The sequence below is a fragment of the Macaca thibetana genome, chromosome 17 (assembly GCF_024542745.1).
Source record: "Macaca thibetana thibetana isolate TM-01 chromosome 17, ASM2454274v1, whole genome shotgun sequence".
NCBI classification, from domain to species: domain Eukaryota; kingdom Metazoa; phylum Chordata; class Mammalia; order Primates; family Cercopithecidae; genus Macaca; species Macaca thibetana.
In genome coordinates, this window is record NC_065594.1 from 6448679 (window position 1) to 6467580 (window position 18902).

Sequence of the window (18902 nt, forward strand, 5' to 3'; positions counted from 1 at the left end):
AACTGAAGCCATGGGAGTGGACAAGCTTGTTTCAGAAGAGTCTAAAGACAGCAAACTGCCTAGAACAGAGCCCTGCAGAACATCAACTTTTGTGCTAAGAGCAGACTCCCTCCTGCTTACTTCCATGGCAAACTCTCTACCATGCCCTAGATTGCCCTCAGTACCTGGAGTCCCAAACCTCCATCCCCAGTGCCTTCACCTTGTCCAGGCTCCTGTCCCTTCTCAATGGGATTCCTACTACCTTCTCAGGGGTCTTTCTCTTCCAGTCGGGCTCTCCTCTCCAATCTACCTCCTCTGCTGTCACTGAAATGACCTTACCAAAATGTCATTCTGAGAAATCAGTCATTAACATTCCTCAAAAGTTCCCTATGTCCATTTTAGGAAAATCCAGACTCCTTACCTGGATAAAAAGGGCCCTTGGGGATTAGAATCCTCCTTTTCTCGCCTCGTGTTGCCTAGTGTACTGTAGCCACACGAAACCTGTACTCCCGGATGTGTGATGCTTCTGTGTGCCACCATACCTTCTCGTGGAGTTTTCTAGAAGCTCTGAATGCTGCCCGCCTCCACCCTCTCTTTGAACTAAATAACCCTGACTTCTTGGAAGCTCGGTTCACGTGCTATTCCCCTTGAGGCCTTTTCTGCCCAGCAATCTGATTTAGATGCATTTTCCCCGGTGTTCCTGCATCATCTTTTTTTTTTTTTTTTTTTTTTTTTTTTTTTTTTTTTTTTTTTTTTTTTTTTTTGAGACGGAGTCTTGCTCTGTCGCCCTGGCTGGATGCATCATCTTATTTATGCTCCCATTATGGCTCTCAACAATCTGTATCCCTGCAACTCATTACTGATTTGTGTTTCCTTCACCAAACTGCACATACAAACTCTCACTCAACTTCCTTGGTAACTGAATGCAGTAGGCACTCAATAAATACGTGCTGAATAAACAGATAATTACTAACATTTACAGAGCACTTTCAATTAAATGCTCACTCACGGAATCCTAACACTGAGCTAAGCAAGCATCCATAACGCCGTTTCATAGATAAGGACACTGAGGCGCGGGTGCCCAGGATAACACCCGGAGTGGGGCTGGGGCGTGAGGGTGGCCTGCCTCTAGAACCTGCACTCTCAACCACAGCAGGCTGCCTCTGGTAACTCCTTTCTCTGAACCCAAAGGACATTTCACAGATTTTGTCAGCCTTTAACAACAAAAACTCCTCTTCTGCATTGGAAAGCTCCATGAGAATGGAAATTGCCTTAGGCATCTTTACATTCCTTGCAACAACAGATACGATGCTCTTCACATAACACATGTTCAATAAATATCTGGGAAATTACAGTTGGGTTTTAGCATGTTTCTAGATGACACTATTTGGGGAACTATTGCCATGAACTATGTGATGTTAAGTTTCTCAGTTGAGTTTCACATCTTACAAGATGGTGTTATTACTTTAGCCATTTTACAAATGGGAAACATGGGCTTGGGAGGGCTATGCAGCTTGTTCAAGGTCATGAGGCTGTGAAGAGCTGGCTCACTGCCGACTTAAAATGTGTATGCTTAGCTCAACATACAAAGGAGAAGGCATGGCCCGGCACAGTGGCTCACACCTGTAATCCCAGCGCTTTGGGAGGCTGAGGCCGAAGGATCACTTGAGGCCAGGAGTTTGAGACCCATCGGGGCAACATAGCAAGACCTCATCTCTACAAAAAAATTTAAAAATTAGCCGGGCATCATGGCATGTCTGTAGTTCCAGCTACTCAGGAGGCTAAGAGGCAGGACGATCACTTGAGCTTAGGAATTTGAGCTTGCAGTGAACCATGATCACACCACTGCACTGCAGCCTGGGAGACAGAGCAAGTCCCTGTCTCTAAGGAAAAAAAAAAAAAAAAAGAAATCCAATATAACAAAGGGGATGGCAATAAACATGATGAGCCAGGCGCGGCAGCTCACGCCTGTAATCCCAGCACTTTGGGAGGCCAAGACGGGCGGATTGCTGAGCCTGGGAGTTCAAGACCAGCCTGGGCAACAAAGTGAGACCCTGTCTCTACAAAAAAATAAAATAATTAAGCGGGTATGGTGGCAGGTGCCTGTAGCCCTAGCTACTCAGGACGCTAAGGTGGGAGAATTGCTTGAGCCCTGAAGGTCAAGGCTGCAATGAGCCATGATTGTGCCACTGCAGTCCAACCTGGGCGACAGAGTGACACTCTGCCTCAAAAACACAACAGCAATAATAATAACAATAATAATACAAACACCTTATGGTCAACAAGTGATTACCAGTCCAGATCTAGATTGGTGCTGGGAAGAATGCCAACAGACCTGTGTCAGAGAAAGTGACACTGCCACAGATAACTCTGATGCCAGAATTCCCTTAGAGAGCCTGGTAGCAAACCTAACCCCAAGGGGCTATCACACCAGACGAGGCTGAAAGGCTGCACTCGAGTCATCCTACCTCCTGTTTGCCTGAAACATCTGCATCTATCACAGATAGCGACATCCGGGTCCTGGGTCAATTCCATTTGCGATCAGGCTGGCTTTTACCTATCTAGCAGTCAGTTCACTTCACAAAACTCTCCAGACGTGCAAATTGCCCAGCAAATGCATTTTTTTCTTCTTGTCCTTACCCTTTCAAGGGTCTTTAAGATGCGTCTTTCCATAGGTGAAAAGGAAATGGTTTATGCTAGATCAAATGATACAGACGCAACTAGTTTCTAGCAGAAACTTTCAGTAGCCACCCACTAGCACTCTTCAACGTGAGGCTGTTAGTTTGGTTTTTACCAGTGTCCCCAGGTATCAAATGCCTCAGAATCACTGTAGACTTTATAACACAGTTTGTGAGCACACCAAAAACAGTCTAATTAAGAATCCTAATAGCCATTTCAACTCTACCTAATCTCAAATCCTCATAACTAAGTTTTGCACATGTGGGATGTGGGACAGGCTAATAGGTATACCCCGGGCATGGGAATTCCAATGATTCTCATTCCATTACAGCTCCCAAAACTGCTAGGCAAGGTCAGTTTATTAAAAGCGAATGCTGGTAAGCTGTGGTACATCCATACCATGAAACACTCATGCCCCCAAAGCTGGTTCTCTTCCTGGATTCTCAGCAAAACCCTTTTCCATCTACCTAGCTGTGCAAGCTAGGGAAGCCTAGGGATCCTCCCCTAGGATTCCCTCCCACGGCTAAGGCTTGTCACCTTCCAAACCCTGCTCCACACCCAGGCGTATCTTACACAAATACACATCTCCCCACCCCTGCACACTGTGGTACAGGATCCTAAACCTCATCTCGATTTGTAACGTCACATGCAGTAAGGTAAATTAATGTAATTTCAAATCCGTTCTAATCAATAGTTTAACATGTAGTAAAACACAGAGTATAAATAATGTGCAGAAATCCAGACACTGCGATGTCCCTACTTTGTGTTCATGATTAGGAATTTTTTTGCAGAAAATTAAAAAACACATCTGTTCAACAAACCAATTGAATCAAAATGCAACAACTGATGATTTAGGGAATGATAAACATATGTAATATTGGGAAAATAAGGCAGATGCTTACCTGTAGCTGTTTTCTGAGGTTTCCATTACATCTAATGGAATAATAATCTATTATATCTAATGGAATAAAAATCTATTCTATTGACATGAAATTTTATGTCTACTTTCCTCACCGTTCTATCATTTTTTCTTCTTAAATGTAAAACTTCAATAGGTTATAAATAACTAGCATCCAATAAAAGTCCACTCACAAAAATATTCATTTTTGTAGCCTAAGAATATGGTTTGGAAAATGGTTTCTAACTGAAGAAAAAAGCTACCAGGAAAAAAAAAAAAGTTCCAGCAACTAGTTTAAAAACAACACAATCATTGCATTTGTCATCTCAAACTGTGCAGACAGTATATTACTGTCTCGTTTCTGGGCCTGACAATGGACTTTGTAATGACATGGCGAATACAGTGGTATGAAAATTCGATTTTATTCTCTGTAATCTTGCTTACGAATCACCCAATGTGCACTTCAAGGATTGATGGGGAGAGGATTAAAGACAGCACAGTCATGCAAGGTGAATAGACCATCTCAGTCACTTTTTAATGTAAGTCTTCTATCAAGCTGGTCACGATTCAGAGGTTCCTCAATCTAAAGAACCTGAATCTTTGAAGGAAGGTGTTTTGAGAGATGGTGGGAAGTGTTTTATTAATGCAGCATAGACTTACCCAACACCAATAATGTCACTTTGATACCACCCCACCTGCTCAAACTGAAGTTGATATAAACTTGACTGCCACTCTAAAATCTTCAGGCTGGTGTTCTGTTCAACCCACCTCTGTTCTAGTCAGGAACTGGTGATGGCATGCTTCCCGTCCTAATGACCAATAGCAATGTAAATTCTCCCTAAGGTGTGTTACAGCACTCTAGGTCCAGCTATTTTAAAGGACAAAGGACAGCGTGATGCAGAACTAAATGTGAGCCCTGGAATAGAAAATATGGGCCCAGGCCAGGCACGGTGGCTCACGCCTGTAATCCCAGCATTTTGGGAGGCCCAGGCGGGTGGATCATGTGGTCAGGAGTTCAAGACCAACCTGGCCAACATGGCGAAACCCCGTCTCTACTAAAAACACAAAAATGAGCCAGGGGCCTGTAATCCCAGCTACTGGGGAGGCTGAGGCAGGAGAATTGCTTGAACCCGGCAGGCAGAGGTTGCAGTGAGCCGAGATCGTGCCACTGTATTCCAACCTGGGTGACACAGAGCAAGACTCTGTCTCGGGGGAAAAAAAAAAAAAAAAAAAAAAAATATATATATATATATATATATATATACACACACACACACACACACACACACACACACACACACACACACACACACACGCCCAGACACCAGCTTGGCCATTTACCAGTGACCTTGGGTAAGTCCCCCAGTCTTACTTGCCTCAGCTGGGAAGAAGCTTAAGGTTATCCTGCACAACGCCGTAGCCCAGGGGTGTCCAATATTTTGGTGTCCCTGGGCCACACTGGAAGGATTGTCTTAGGTCACACATAAAATACACTAACAATAGCTGATGAGCTAAAATTTTTTTTACAGGTTCATGTATAAATCTCCTGTTTTCAGAAAGTTGACGAATTTGTGTTGGGCCACATGCTGCCTGCAGTCCATGGGCTGTGGGTTAGACAAGTTTGTTCCAGCCAGTGTTAAGAACCCCACCTACAAACAGCCTAATGAGGTATGTTTGATACTTTCTTAGTATGTCAGTTCCTCTCCCTGCTGAACAACCAGAAAGCTCTTCCTTGTACTCAGGATGTGGCTCTCTGTCCTTTTCAATGCAGTGCCAATTCAACCCTAGAAGCAAAAGATCCCCCAGACAGCAGCCCTTCAAACACTGTCTGAGAAAGCAAGTGCGACCAACCGTGTAAGTTTTCCCTGAGCAATCCTGAAATGATTTGGTTTTCTGACAACTCTCCCCATGTCAGATCAACTCTGGCTTGGCAGAGACCTTACAGAAACACGCTAGAGAACTCCAGACGAACTGCATCCCAGGGAGTTCTAATCACCCAAACCCAGCTGGTCAGAATCACCGGGGAACTTCTGAAAACTAGTTTTCTCATCTGCAGTGGATTAAAATCTTCAGGGATCGATCTCAGGAATCAAAACATTCTACTAATCATCCAGATTTGATCAAATCAGTATAGCGGAACTACTTAAGACAGTTTGGCTAATGGAAAACAAGCAGGAGGTATGAGCTTTTCTCAGTTATGTTTTACATCACAGTTTAATTATATGGCAAATTGTCGAGAACAGGTTTTTGTTTTTGGAAATAGGGTCTCACTCTGTAGCCCAAGCTGGGTTGCACTGGTGTGATCACAGCTCACTACAGTCTCAACCTCCTGGGCTCAAGTCTCCAAGTAGCTGAGACTACAGGCGCACACCACCATGCCTGGCTACTTTTTTGTATTTTTGTAAAGAATACAAAATACAATTTTATGTCACCCAGGCTGGTTTCGAACTCCTGGGCTTAAGCAATCCTCTTGCCTTGGCCTCCCAAAATGCTGGGAATACAGGCATGGGCCACCACGCCTGGCCAGAACAGGTGATTTTTAAAGGATCCAGTTATTTAGATGCGTTGTAACAGATGTACATGATATAAAATAGAGTAAAATCTTTTTCTCAGGAGTCGGTGCTCTACAGTGGCTGCCTAAGTGAGAATTCCTCAAGAGTAATTTAGGACCTTTCCTTAGGGAAAGGAAAGGGGAAAAATAAATTTGATGCCGTCTTAGAAATTCTATTACCCAACATTATCATAAGTTAATCTTCTTAAATTCCTATTATACCTAGTATTTCCAGTCCCCTTTGACTGTTTTTGACTTCCAGATTCCCATTTTGGGCCTGGCCATCTGACTGCACCCCTGCGATTTCACCAATACTTTCCTGCGCTGCATTCCTCTACCTACCCTGCAGAGTTGAGCTGATTTTCCTCGGTTTCCTTTGATTTATTCTCAGATGACAAATTCCTCAGGGGCAAAAACTAGGCCTTCAAGTTTCTTACGAATGACTTACAGTAAGGATGTAAGTACTGGTTATTGGTAAAAATCTTCTGATAGTCTCAAACTCTTTCAAAACGTTGAAGAGGGTGGAACATTTCCTAACTCATTCTATGACACCAGCATTACCCAGACACCAAAGCCAGGCGAAGACACTACAAGAAATAAAAATTACAGACCAAAGTCTCTGATCAATATTGATGGAAAAATTGTCAACAAAATACTAGCAAGCTGAATTCAGGAGCATACTGAAAGTATTATGCACAATAACCAAATGGATTTATCCCTGGAATACAAGGATAGTTTCACATATGAGAAACAGCATAATGTAAGAAAACACGTGATCATTTCAATTGATACAGAAAATTTGACAAAATTCAATACCCTTGATTTAAAAAAAGCCACACCCAAATTGAAATAGAAACATGATAAAGGCCATGTATTAAACACCCACAGATAGTACTGTACTATAGTAAAAGACTAAAAGCTTCTCCTCTAAAAGTACAAGATAAGAATGCCTACTTCCACCACTTCTATTCAATGTAATATTGAAAGTTCTGCTAGAGCAATTAGGCAAAACAATAAAAGTCATCCAAATTTGAAAACAGGCCAGGCGCGATGGCTCACGTCTGCAATCCCAGCACTTTGGGACGCTAAGGCAGGTGGATCACCTGAGGTCAGGAGTTTGAGACCAGCCTGGCCAACATGGTGAAACCCCATCTCTACTAAAAATACACAAATTAGACGGGTGTGGTGGCAAGCGTCTGTAGTACCAGTTACTCGGGAGGCTGAGGCAGGAGAATTGCTTGAACCTGGGAGGTGAAGGTTGCAGCAAGCTGAGATCATGCCACTGCACTCCAGCCTGGGCAACAGAGTGAGACTCCACCTCAAAAAAAAAAAAAAAAAAAAAAAAAATTAAAAAAAAATTTTTGAAAACAAAGAATTATTATCTGTTAGCAAATGGCATGATCTTATACGTAGAAAACCTTAAAGATTCCACACCAAAAAAAAACTAATAAAGCTAATTATTCAGCAAAGTTGCAGGACACAAAACCAACAAGCAAGTATCAGTTGCATTTCTATATACAATGAATTATCCTAAGAGGAAATTAAGAAAATAATCCCATTTATAATAGATCAATAATAAAATACTCAACAGACCTGTACAATAAAAACAACAAAACATTGTTCAAAGAACTTAAAGACCTAAATAAATGGAAAGACACCAGTGTTCACAGATTAGACTTAAAATTGTTAAGTCAATTTAATCTTCCTATCAAGTACCTGGGATTATAGGCATAGAATTTAATCTATTGTCAAACACTACCCAAAGCAATCTAAAGATTAAATGTAATCTTTGAAAATCCCATTGACAATTTTTGCATAAACAGAAAAACCTAAGATTCGCATGAAACTTCGAGGGGCCTTAAGTAGCGAAAATGATCTTGAAAAAGAACAAAGTTGGAAGACTCATACTTCCTTACTTCAGAACTTACTACAAAGCTACATTAATCAAAATAGTGTGGTACTGGCTAAGGTCAGATAAACAGACAAATGGGACAAAAGAGAGTCCTGAAATAAACCCTAGCATACATGGCCAACTGATTTTGGCACCTCATTCATTGGGAAAAGGAGTCTTTTCAGTAAGTGGTGCTGGGAACAGCGGGTACCAACATGCAAAAGAATGAAATTGACCCTTACATCACATACTGAAATACTAAAATTAACTCAAAATGGATCAAAGACCTAAATGTAAGAGCTAAAATAATACTCTTAGAAGAAAACACAGGGAAAAAGTTTCATGACATTGGGTTTGGTGATGCTTTCTTAGACATACCAAAAGCAAAGACAACAACAAAAAAAATTAGGCCAGGTGAGGAGGCTCACACCTGTAATCCCAGCACTTTGGGAGGCTGAAGTGGGACGTCTGCTTGAGCCCAGGAGGTGAGAGCAGCCTGCGTAACATAGTGAGACCCCCACCACTACAAAATATTTAAAAATTAGCTAGGTGTGGTGGCACATGCCTATAATCCCAGGTACTTGAGAGGCTGAGGCAGGAGGTGCACCTGAGCCTAGAAATTTGAGATTGTAGTGAGCCACTGTGATTGTGCTACTGCACTCCAGCCTGGGTGGGAATGGGACCCTGGGGAGGAAGGGAGGGAGGAAGGCAGGAAGGGAGGAAGGAAGGAGGGGAGGAAGGGAGGAAGTGGGGAGGGAAGGAAGGAAGGAAGGGGGAGGGAAGAGAGGAAGGGAGGAAAAGAGGCAGAGGAAGGAAGGGAGGGCGGGAGGCAGGCAGGCAGGGAGGGGAGGGGAGGGGAGGGAAGAAGGGAGTAAAGGAGAAAAGGAGGGCGAAAGAGGAAGGGAGGGGGAGGGAGGGAGGGACGGAGGGAAAGAAGGGAAGGAGAAAGAAAAAGAAAAGAGAGAGACCGACTGCATCAAAATTTAAAACTTAAAACTTCTGTGTATCAAAGGATACTATCTATATCCAATGCTTATTATTTTCTGAATTTTTTATAATAGCAAGAATGTAAAAAAACTGGAACACTGGTACATTGCTGGTGGAAATGCAAAATGGTACAGCTGCTGTGGAAAACAGTATGGCTATTCCTCAAAAAGTTCAACATAGAATTCCACATGCTTCAGCAATTCCTAGATCTATACCCAGAAAACCCAAATTCTGGGGCTGAAACAGATACTCGCACACCAATGTTCACAGCAGTGTCAGTCACAACTGCCAAAAGGTGTAAATAACCCAAATGTTCATTAATGGATGAAGGTATAAACAAAATGTGGCATAAAGAGGGCAAACAGTGATTCTTCCACCTCTATGAGGCACCTAGAGCAAGTTCATCAAGATAAAAAGCAGAGTGCAGGTTCACAGAGGCCGCGGGAAGGGAAGAAGTACGGGGAATGACTATTTAATGGCTACAGAGTTCCTGTTTGGGACAATGAAAAGAACTCTGGAAATGGATGGCAGTGGTATTTGCACATCGCGAATGTACTGTCACTTAATTGGACGCTTAAAAATGACTAAAATAGTAATTTTTAGGTTATTTTACCACCACCACAACAACAAATCTCTTGGTAAGGATAGCCATGGTTAAGGGCTTGGACACTGGAGTTACATCTACTTGAAACCTGGACCTGCTACTTTCCAGCTGAGTGGCTCTAAAAAGGTACTTAACCGCTAAAGAACCGTAGATTCTTCTTTTGTAAAATGAGGATGTCACTGTCTCATAGGTGTGGTTAAGATTAACATTAAAAGAAGCAAAATACCGAGCACAGGGGCCATCACATAGCAGGCTATCACCCAAAAGCAATGGGTTGTTATTTCAGTAGCTCTGCAGACAGAACAGAGACACGGAGTTATTACAGAAAACACATGAATGAAGAGAGATGGGAAAAACCTTGACCTGTTAACAGGCACAGGTACTGGTAACGGGGAATCATGAAAAAAAGTTTGTGGCAAGGGACTCTCAGCTTTTCAACAGTTCATGAAAAACTTGAAGGTATAGAGGATTTCATTTACTAAAAGTTCCGTAAGAAGTGTGTGATACAGACGCTTAGAAAAGAGAATGCGATCGCAGGTCCCAACTGACAGTATAGTTCACCTGTCACTGTGCTTGTTCTAGGCACACTCTTTCAGAGACATGAATGAAAAACAGTGCTTCCAGAGCAGGGCTCCCAGGAAGGATGAGGTCTCCGAAAGCCACCTGATACAAAGATCAGCCTTGAGATCAGAGGCACACTGGGAGAACGAAGGATGGACTGAAAATAATGGCAACGTAAGTAACAATTCAAGTTACTCAGTAACGGAACCGGCTTCCAGCACTCAAGTGCAGGCTGACTGACCACTTGTGAAACAGATTTTACAGGAGCAATTACTACACAGGAAAAGAGGAGGAGCAGGAGAAACAGTGACCTTTAAGGTATTTTACCTGTTTTATCCTCTAAGATTCTATGACTCTCAATTTTCAAATTTAAACTTTGAACTTTTCAAAGACATGCTATCACAGAAACATGATACAAGCTACTATGTGCTAAATAAATGCAGGCACATGTAGAATGTTGTTTTACACACATGCAATTCTGTCCTAGGGAAAATCTCTTTGGATACAGAAGTAGGAGCTTGGGCAAAAGTAGTAGCACAATTTCCGAAGTGTCCACTTCTAATCTGTAAATACATTTTAGGCAAAAAGGAAAAAACACACTTAAAACCCACAGGCACAAATAAACCAACTTTAATAGATATTATTTTATATTTATATAGCGCCTTCTTCAAGAACCTTAAATGCTTTACAGACATTATCTCTAATTAATCCCCACAACAACCCTGTGAGGTAGGTATTACTCCCATTTTACAAGACAGGGAGACTGAAGCACAGAGAGGTTAAGTGACTTGCCCAAGGTCACACAGTTAAATTCACTGAAGAGCCAGGACATGAGCGCTTTAGCCTCCCAGCTCCCAAATACCTCATGATAGAATCTTTAATAAAAAGTGTTTTTAAAGAAAGTATCAAGAGTAGTTATGAAAATGAGGTCTTTCTACTGCCATCAAGGAAAGAAAAAACCCTATACTGATGGTTAGAGGCCCCAAGACCCACATAATACAACATTTCCTTCTTTCCCTGTTCCCAAGCCTCCTGGTTCCTGTCTTAAATAATCTTTTAAAGGTAAAATTTCCAAGACAGAAGCCATGTGACTTAAGAAGTGGGATTTAATTTAGAATATTTACTTTTAGTTACAATAATTTATAGAAATTTTTATTCCAATATACAAAATATGGGACAGCCATCCCAATAATCATGTACATAGTTACATAGCAATCGGCCACCATTTACAACTTAAACCAGCCCTGCATTTTAATCACAGTCAACTAACATACAACCTCACAATGCTTTCTTCATGGGTCACTTTTCTTACTTACTATACCTGTATTTTTCCCCCAACCCTGACCCAAAATGTTTTAAAAGTATATTGAGTTTCTTCAAAACATTTTACTTAGATCCAGCTGCATTAAGAAGAAAAAGTAAATGTAAAACTGTCACCCCACAGTCCCTCCCCTGACAAATCATACTATGAAGTATGATGTAGATGTGAATAAGTATGTGATTACCAGGAACTCAACACATATACTAGAACTTGCTTTAATATGAAATGTAACTTGGCTTTTACTGCATGTTTTTTCTTTAATGCAAAAATGTAAAAACAAACACAACGTAGTATTTCAATGCTGTACCTTTATGCAAATGACTTCATCTATCTTTTCTTAAACATGTTGTGATATAGCTCATGTTAAAACTGACACAGCTTCACTTACCTCTTTTTCTCTGTACTGAAAGCTGCAGAAATACAGCTTTAATTCCAAGACAATTTGGTTTAAGCCCTCAAAATAAAAAGAGCGCATCCACTTTCACTGCCCTGACTTTCCCCACATTGTTGATTGTGATTCTCTGTGGCATGTTGGTAGATAAGGCTGGCTATATATAATTTGTACAAAACATCTCTAGCCAGGGTAAGGCTTTAGAAACTATCTTAAAAAGAAACTTGTCAAAATACTTTTGATATTTAGTACAAATACTATTATTATAATTTTCTCCCAGCACATGTGTTTAAGCAGCCCAATTACCTAAGTGACCCTGTTAAAGGTCTGCTTATGGAACAAATAGGTGAAGTCATTTCCTGAGCCAAAAGATACAGATAATAAATGTTAATAATAGCAGCAGACTAAAAAATTCCTTTTTGTTGTTTGTTTTCCATAGTCATCAGTTTTAGCAAAAGAACTTTAGCAAATGACAATTTTTTTTTAAATTTACTGCCTGAAAAGAATTTAATAAAGAACATCCAAGGCCTGATTGCTATTATTCTGAATATAATTTTCAATAATTTTCTGTAAGTTACATTCGGCTACTGTCAGACAACTTTCTGATGCATGGAAAACCGTCCAAAAAAACTGCGACGGTTTGCATACATTTTATGTTACATATATTATTTCTTAAAACCCCCAACAGAATGAAGTCTTAGCAAACACAAATTTTAATTTCTGAGCACCCTTCCAGTAAGATTGTAAAGGTGCGGGGAAGGGGAGGAAGGACTTGTTTTTTGTATTCCTAGTCTACTTGATTAAAATTTAATCTTCAAAGGGTTTGTTTAGCTCACTATCCAGGCTGCTAGGGTTATGATGAACATTATTACTTCTTTCCAGGGTAAAAAAATGACATCTGAAAATAACATAAATGCTATGACAAGATATCCCAAGCATGACCTCAACTTGAAACATTAGAATACTTAAGAATTCTAAAGATTGGTATACCACCACTGCACCAGAATTTTTAATTATTCCAACAACTACAGGAATTTTTTTATAGTTTTTTAATTTTATGAAATTAAAGCTGAAGAAAATAACTGATTTAGAAACCATAACAAAAGGACAAATACTTAGCCAGAGATATCAGTTCCTCCTGAAAAAGGATATTTACCTCCTCTCACTGCAGTTTTTCTCAAGGTATCTTACTGATTTCAGATAGAATTTAAAATTCACCTTAAAAATAGAAACAAACAAAAGGACTACTTAAACTGACATTAACTGATAAAAATATGTTCAAATTTACTGACAGAATCATGGGCACTTCATACAATACTTAGACTCTACCAGTTTTAAGTAAAATAAATAAGGAAAAAATTATAATTACAAAGCCAGTCTTTCCCCTTGGGGAAACAAAAAGCCACTTTTGACCAATTGCTCCCTACATATACATACACTGTATATTATTATAAGCTTCTTCAGAGAAGCAAAACATCTTTGTCTTCCCGACACTGGATTATCTAGCATGTTAGGTTTTACATCAGGAAGGCAACTGCAAGTGTTGGGCCCAAAAGTATTTCTGGTTGACTCTTGAAAAGACACCGAATATGCTTCTATACACATTGAACCAGGCAAATTTATGCAGTGTGTTCGACATCACCTCCTTATCAATACAGCACAGATCCCGATTCTTTCTACTGCACTCCCAAGGAATTCAAAGCATTATTGGTGCAATTAATAAAGAGAAAATGCGTGTCAATGACTGGAAGGCTGTTTTACAAGAGGAGCTGGTATCTCTGATTTCACCTCCTTGTTGAATGGAACTGTACAGACAGCATGATACCTGAGCAAATAAATCAACTACCATGATCGGAAGGGCTTGTCAATCCATCGTCTTTGCTTTATCGTGTGCAAAGTGTGCTACTGCCCCCTGAGCTTCCTGCATTTCTCTTTTCTTGAAAAATCAGTGCTTGATCCTTTCCAAAATAACCAGAGAAGAAATGAGGCAGAAAGTATCTCTTCATCACGGTTCCCCCTCAGTCCCGAGACTGATAGAAAAGGATGTAACCAGACTCAGAGTTCTTTGAGATATCTGATGTCAACCCGTAGAATTCTTCAATAGCCTGTGCATCTATTTTCTGTGAGGCAAAATGTAAACATTAGTACATAAATGAGCTCTGTACAGTCAGATGGCTTAAATTTAATAGACTGATAATACCAAGTATTTGGGGAAAATGGAACTCTCATACATAGCTGGCAGGGCACTCTGAAAAAATGTTTAGAAATACCTATCTTCTAAAGCTGAACATACAACTACCCTTTGATCCAGCAATTCTACTTCTAGATATAGGATGAATTATATGAAACCACTAATAACTATTTTGGACCTACAAAATGGCAACTTCCAGGCCGGGCACAGTGATTCACGCCTGTAATGCCAGCACTGTGGGAGGCCAAGGCTGGCGGATCACCTGGGGTTAGAAGTTCAAGACCAGCCTGACCAACGTGGAGAAAGCCCGTCTCTACCAAAAATACAAAATTAGCCAGGCATGGTGGTGCATGCCTGTAATCCCAGCTACTCAGGAGGCTGAGGCAGGAGATTCACTTGAACCCAGGAGCTGGAGGTGGCGGTGAGCCGAGATCGCACCCTCGCACTCCAGAAGCCTAGATAACAAGACTCTGTCTCCCAAAAAAACAAAAAGGCAACTTCTACTGGTCCAACCTAACATATACCCAAGAAAAATGAGTGTATACGTCTAGCAAAAGGCTTGTAAAAGATGACCAATGCATTTTAATTCACAATAGTCATTAACTGACAAAAAGTCAAATTTCTAACTTGGTATATTTGTACAGTACAGAATGACAAAGCAGTAAAAAAGAACTGCCATTACTGCAGGCAACAAGAATGCACCTCACAAATATATTCAGTGAATAAAGTCTGACACAAACAAAATCATACTGTATGAGTCCATTTATATTCAAGCCTAGGCAAAATTAATGATAAAAGTCCAAATAGCAGGCTCCAGGAGGAAGCTTAAGTTCTGACCAGAAGGAGGAACAAGGGGACCTGCTGTGGTGTTGAAAATGAATTATATCTTGACCTGGATGGTAGTTACAAATGTGAGTGTGTCTGTGTGTGACGGGGGGACACACATATACAAATTCATCAAATTCAGACTTGTACACTTTACTGTATGTATGTTACATGGCTTAATTTTTTTTTTTTAAAGTCAGGTCTGTTGTTGAAAGCTTTCCTTTGTTTTATTCCACGTGTGTAAAGGTTACGTGACCACTCAACTGTTGGGCTTGGACGTTGTAGAGTAAGAAGTAGGAATCAGACTACAATCTATAGACCCAGACATTTGTCTCATAATCATCACCAGTCATATCTAAATGAGAAACTATCAGAAAATAGTGAAAAGCAACATATGCATAAAACTTTCAAAAATAAGAGATTAAGAAACTACTTACTTCTACAATGTCGTCATCAAACAACAACCAAAAATCATGACTCTTAACTATTGCAATATAATGGCCTCGATTGGGACCACTAAAACAAACAAAAAAGAAGTTAATTTAATATGATATTTATTAATATTACTCTTTCATGCTCTAAATTTTATGTTTTATAGAGAAACTGAAACAAATAGCAGTAAAAAAGAACTGCTTCTTTTTTATACCCCTTAACTATTCTTTCCAAAAAAGATAAAGCTACACTGAGTTGAACTGGTAATCAATTTTAAAATCAAATAATTAGTACTCTAAGAGATTCTATTCACATAAAGCTGCATTATTGAAATTCTTTACTGTCTTTGTAATAGTTTTCAATTTTGCTTCTATAATAAAAGACAAGGTTTTCTATCATTTTATAAGGGAGGGGATCACAGCAGAACATGCTGAATTCAACTATAAAACAGTGCATACAAGAATTATTTCTGAGCCTTCCCCCTTGGTAATAGTTTTTTTTCTTGAGGAAAGATCCAACATGATGCTTGAAACAGGCAAGGATATCAAATCCTTGGTTCCAAAATCAAGCCTGAACTTCACAAAATGTCTTTAAAAGCAAATGACCTTTGCTCAATGGTGAGTCAATACGAAGTACCTAATTCTTAATACCATTATAACTATTACTATGATTGCCCTTGCATCTCATTTTAAACAAATCTGGAATATATAAATGTAGACATGCATAAAAATAAAGGAGGCATAATTTCTTTCAAAAGCAATTCTTTGTTTTATAAAAGGATATGACAAAGGTTTTAACCTCTTCCAGTTTAAGTACGGTTCATTATAAAGGCTTATATAGTTATATTTATTCTATTGTAATTCTATAATTAATACAGAATTTGAAATCCTTTTCAATACAAATTATTCCTTACGCTAAACACTATTTTAAAAGTAGTGACCAGATTATTAGAATAAGCCACCTCCTAAAATGTCTTATGTTTCTCAGATCATTTGATCTTGTAGGTAAGATAAATACCTTAGGTGACAGAATGACACCAACAAAAACATTATTTTTTTTAAACTATGGAGGATGACACCTCAAAACTTTCTTTTTAAAAAGCATTTAATGCTTTATTAAGTCTATTTCTATATTTATTTAGGACTCATCTAAAGGGTCTTGTGTGTTATGGGGAGAGGGTCAGAAATGAAAACAAAATTATAAAAGGTGAAATCAAGAAAAATCAAAGAAAGGCTGCGGAACACAGGATGGAAGGAAAGGAGGTGGGTGGGGTGAGAACTAGTAAATTGAGAAAAGTTAGGCGGCTTTTTCCTTTGGCAAAGAACTAGTTTGAAGAACAGTAGACAAAAGTTAATTTCATAAACTAAAAATGAAATGAGAGATGAAGGGCTGAACTTCCAGTTAAGGAAGCTGTTTCTTAGGCATCTGATTTCTGGACATTAAACACACTCAGTTGAGCAGATATAAATGCCTAATGTATGCAAGTAACTACTGACTGCTGTGGAGATTAAAGAGATTTCAACAACTGCTTGCCCAAATACGCCTTCAGTACAGAGATAGCTACTCCAAAAACATAATCCGAGGCAGAATATGATATAAAAGTAGAGCCACAGGAGAGACCGTATCCAGCAAGAGAGGAGGTGGAAGGGAGAGAAGGATGGGAAATCAAGAATCGGAGCCCAGTTCTGACATGGGCTTGAAGGGTAATACTTAGTCAACAAACATTTGCTAGAAGTCTCTTCTAGGCTGGGAACCAGGGATAGAGAAGGAGCAAGCTGAACTGGAACTGACATGCTGATAATGAGGCTGTGCACACCCTCCACACTTTCATATGAAGCAAATCTACAAGTAAGTCTGATAAATAAAATACACAATGGAAAAATATTCTAAAATATGATTATCTTTTATTAGCGAGCAAATTATCTCCTGTTTTAAAAAGCACCTGTTCTCATAAGGGAAGCAGACATACATCCTAAGACAGTACACAAAGCACTAAGACAGGGCTAGCACTGCACATCTAGTATTTATGTGAAGACAACACGTGGAGACTGAGGCTGGGCAGAAGAGCGTCAAGGAAGACTTCCAGAGAGAAGAGGCAGGAAGGCATGAGGCAATGAGAGTGAGACAGGAGAGAGTAAGACCCCGGGGTAGGGGCGGGATCCCAAAGACCTACTGTGCAGAACTCCACCAGAAGTGAGTTCCCAGTGAAGGCAGACCACCAGGGCTGTGAGGAAAGTCAATAACCATCTCTCTGCAATTTTCTGCAACAATTCTGACAGTAGGGATTCAGACAGCTGGCAAGAGGATTTTACAGTGCTTGTGAGAACATGCTTTAACTGACTGTGGAGTTCAAGTTGGGAGAAGCAAGTGAGGCCAAAGAAAAGGTTAAAAAGGCAAAGGGTCAAGAGACTCAAGGATTTCAGGGTGGGGAAAGGGTTGGGTTAATTTTAAAAGGAGAGAGTGGGGACGGGACCCTGGTTGCCATCTAAGTCAGGCATCTCAACTCAATGTCTTGTGAGTAGAGCATAATTCTAAAAATCTAACATAATTTAAGTAGAGTAGGACTGTTACTAAATTTGAAGAGGCTAAAGAACAGTCTAATTAGGGTGTGAGAAAGTAAATATTATAGAGCTGGGATGTGAGAAGGCAGTATTATATTTTTGTTACTAAGACAGTAGCAGTAGCTGATTTACATCTCCTTTTGAATCCCAACAAAGCAATAAGGTAATTAGTATTATTTACATTTTCTAGAAGAGAAAACTGAAGCCTTTTCAGGAAACTCTGCATAACATCACACTGCCCACAACTGGCAGAAATGGTACTGAGATCCAGGCTTCTCTCACTTTGAATACCTGGTCTGAATCACTACACCAAGGTTCTTTAAGTAATCTTGACACTGCTTCACTCCTTTAAGATGTGATCACTCTTAATTTAGAAGTAGAAGAAAGATTCTTGCTGAGGATAAAAGACGGGACCCAAGGCTGACCCAGGCAATGGAGGTACAAGGCGATTATTACAGAGTATTTGCTCCCTCCGGGTTGTCCTTAAAAATTCTGATCAGAGGCTGGGCGCGGTGGCTCACGTCTGTAATCGCAGCACTTTGGGAGGCTGAGGCAGGCGGATCACCAGGTCAGGAGATTCAGACCATCCTGGCTAACACGGTGAAACTCTCTACTAAAAATACAAAAAATTACCCGGGCATGGTGGTGGGCGCCTGTAGTCCCAGCTACTTGGGAGGCTGAAGCAGGAGAATGGCTTGAATGCGGAAGGCGGAGCTTGCAGTGAGCCGAGATGGCACCACTGCACTCCAGCCTGGGCGACAGAGCGAGACTCTGTCTCCAAAAAAAAAAAAAAAAAAAAATTCTAATCAGAGAGCTGGGAGGAGGGCTGAAGTGGAGAAAGCTGGAACTTTTTTTATTTGGATAAAACATGCTGTTAGTACAAGTTTCCCAAAACCAAGGGGAAAATGATGAGTGCCTGCTTTAAAATTATTAAAGGAAATTCTAAGCAGTCAATGAAGACGGTTATGTTCCAAATGCAAGTTCTGATTATGTGATGCTCTTGCAGTTTGAGAATTTTTTGATGTATTTAA

At 40.2% G+C, this 18902-nt stretch overlaps 1 protein-coding gene across 2 annotated transcripts in view; it reads right to left on the reverse strand.

Moving 5' to 3' along the window:
* Nucleotides 1–10764: 10764 nt before the first annotated feature.
* The window catches only part of USP12 (ubiquitin specific peptidase 12), a 104743-nt gene continuing 96605 nt past the window's right edge, over nucleotides 10765–18902 (reverse strand). For both annotated transcript variants that reach the window (XM_050766899.1, XM_050766900.1), the window contains 2 exons: nucleotides 15316–15394; nucleotides 10765–13982 (listed from right to left, as the gene is read on the reverse strand). In XM_050766899.1, the coding sequence (XP_050622856.1) occupies nucleotides 13881–13982; nucleotides 15316–15394 (181 nt within the window). In that variant the 3' untranslated portion in view covers nucleotides 10765–13880. The remainder of the gene's footprint in view (nucleotides 13983–15315; nucleotides 15395–18902) is intronic.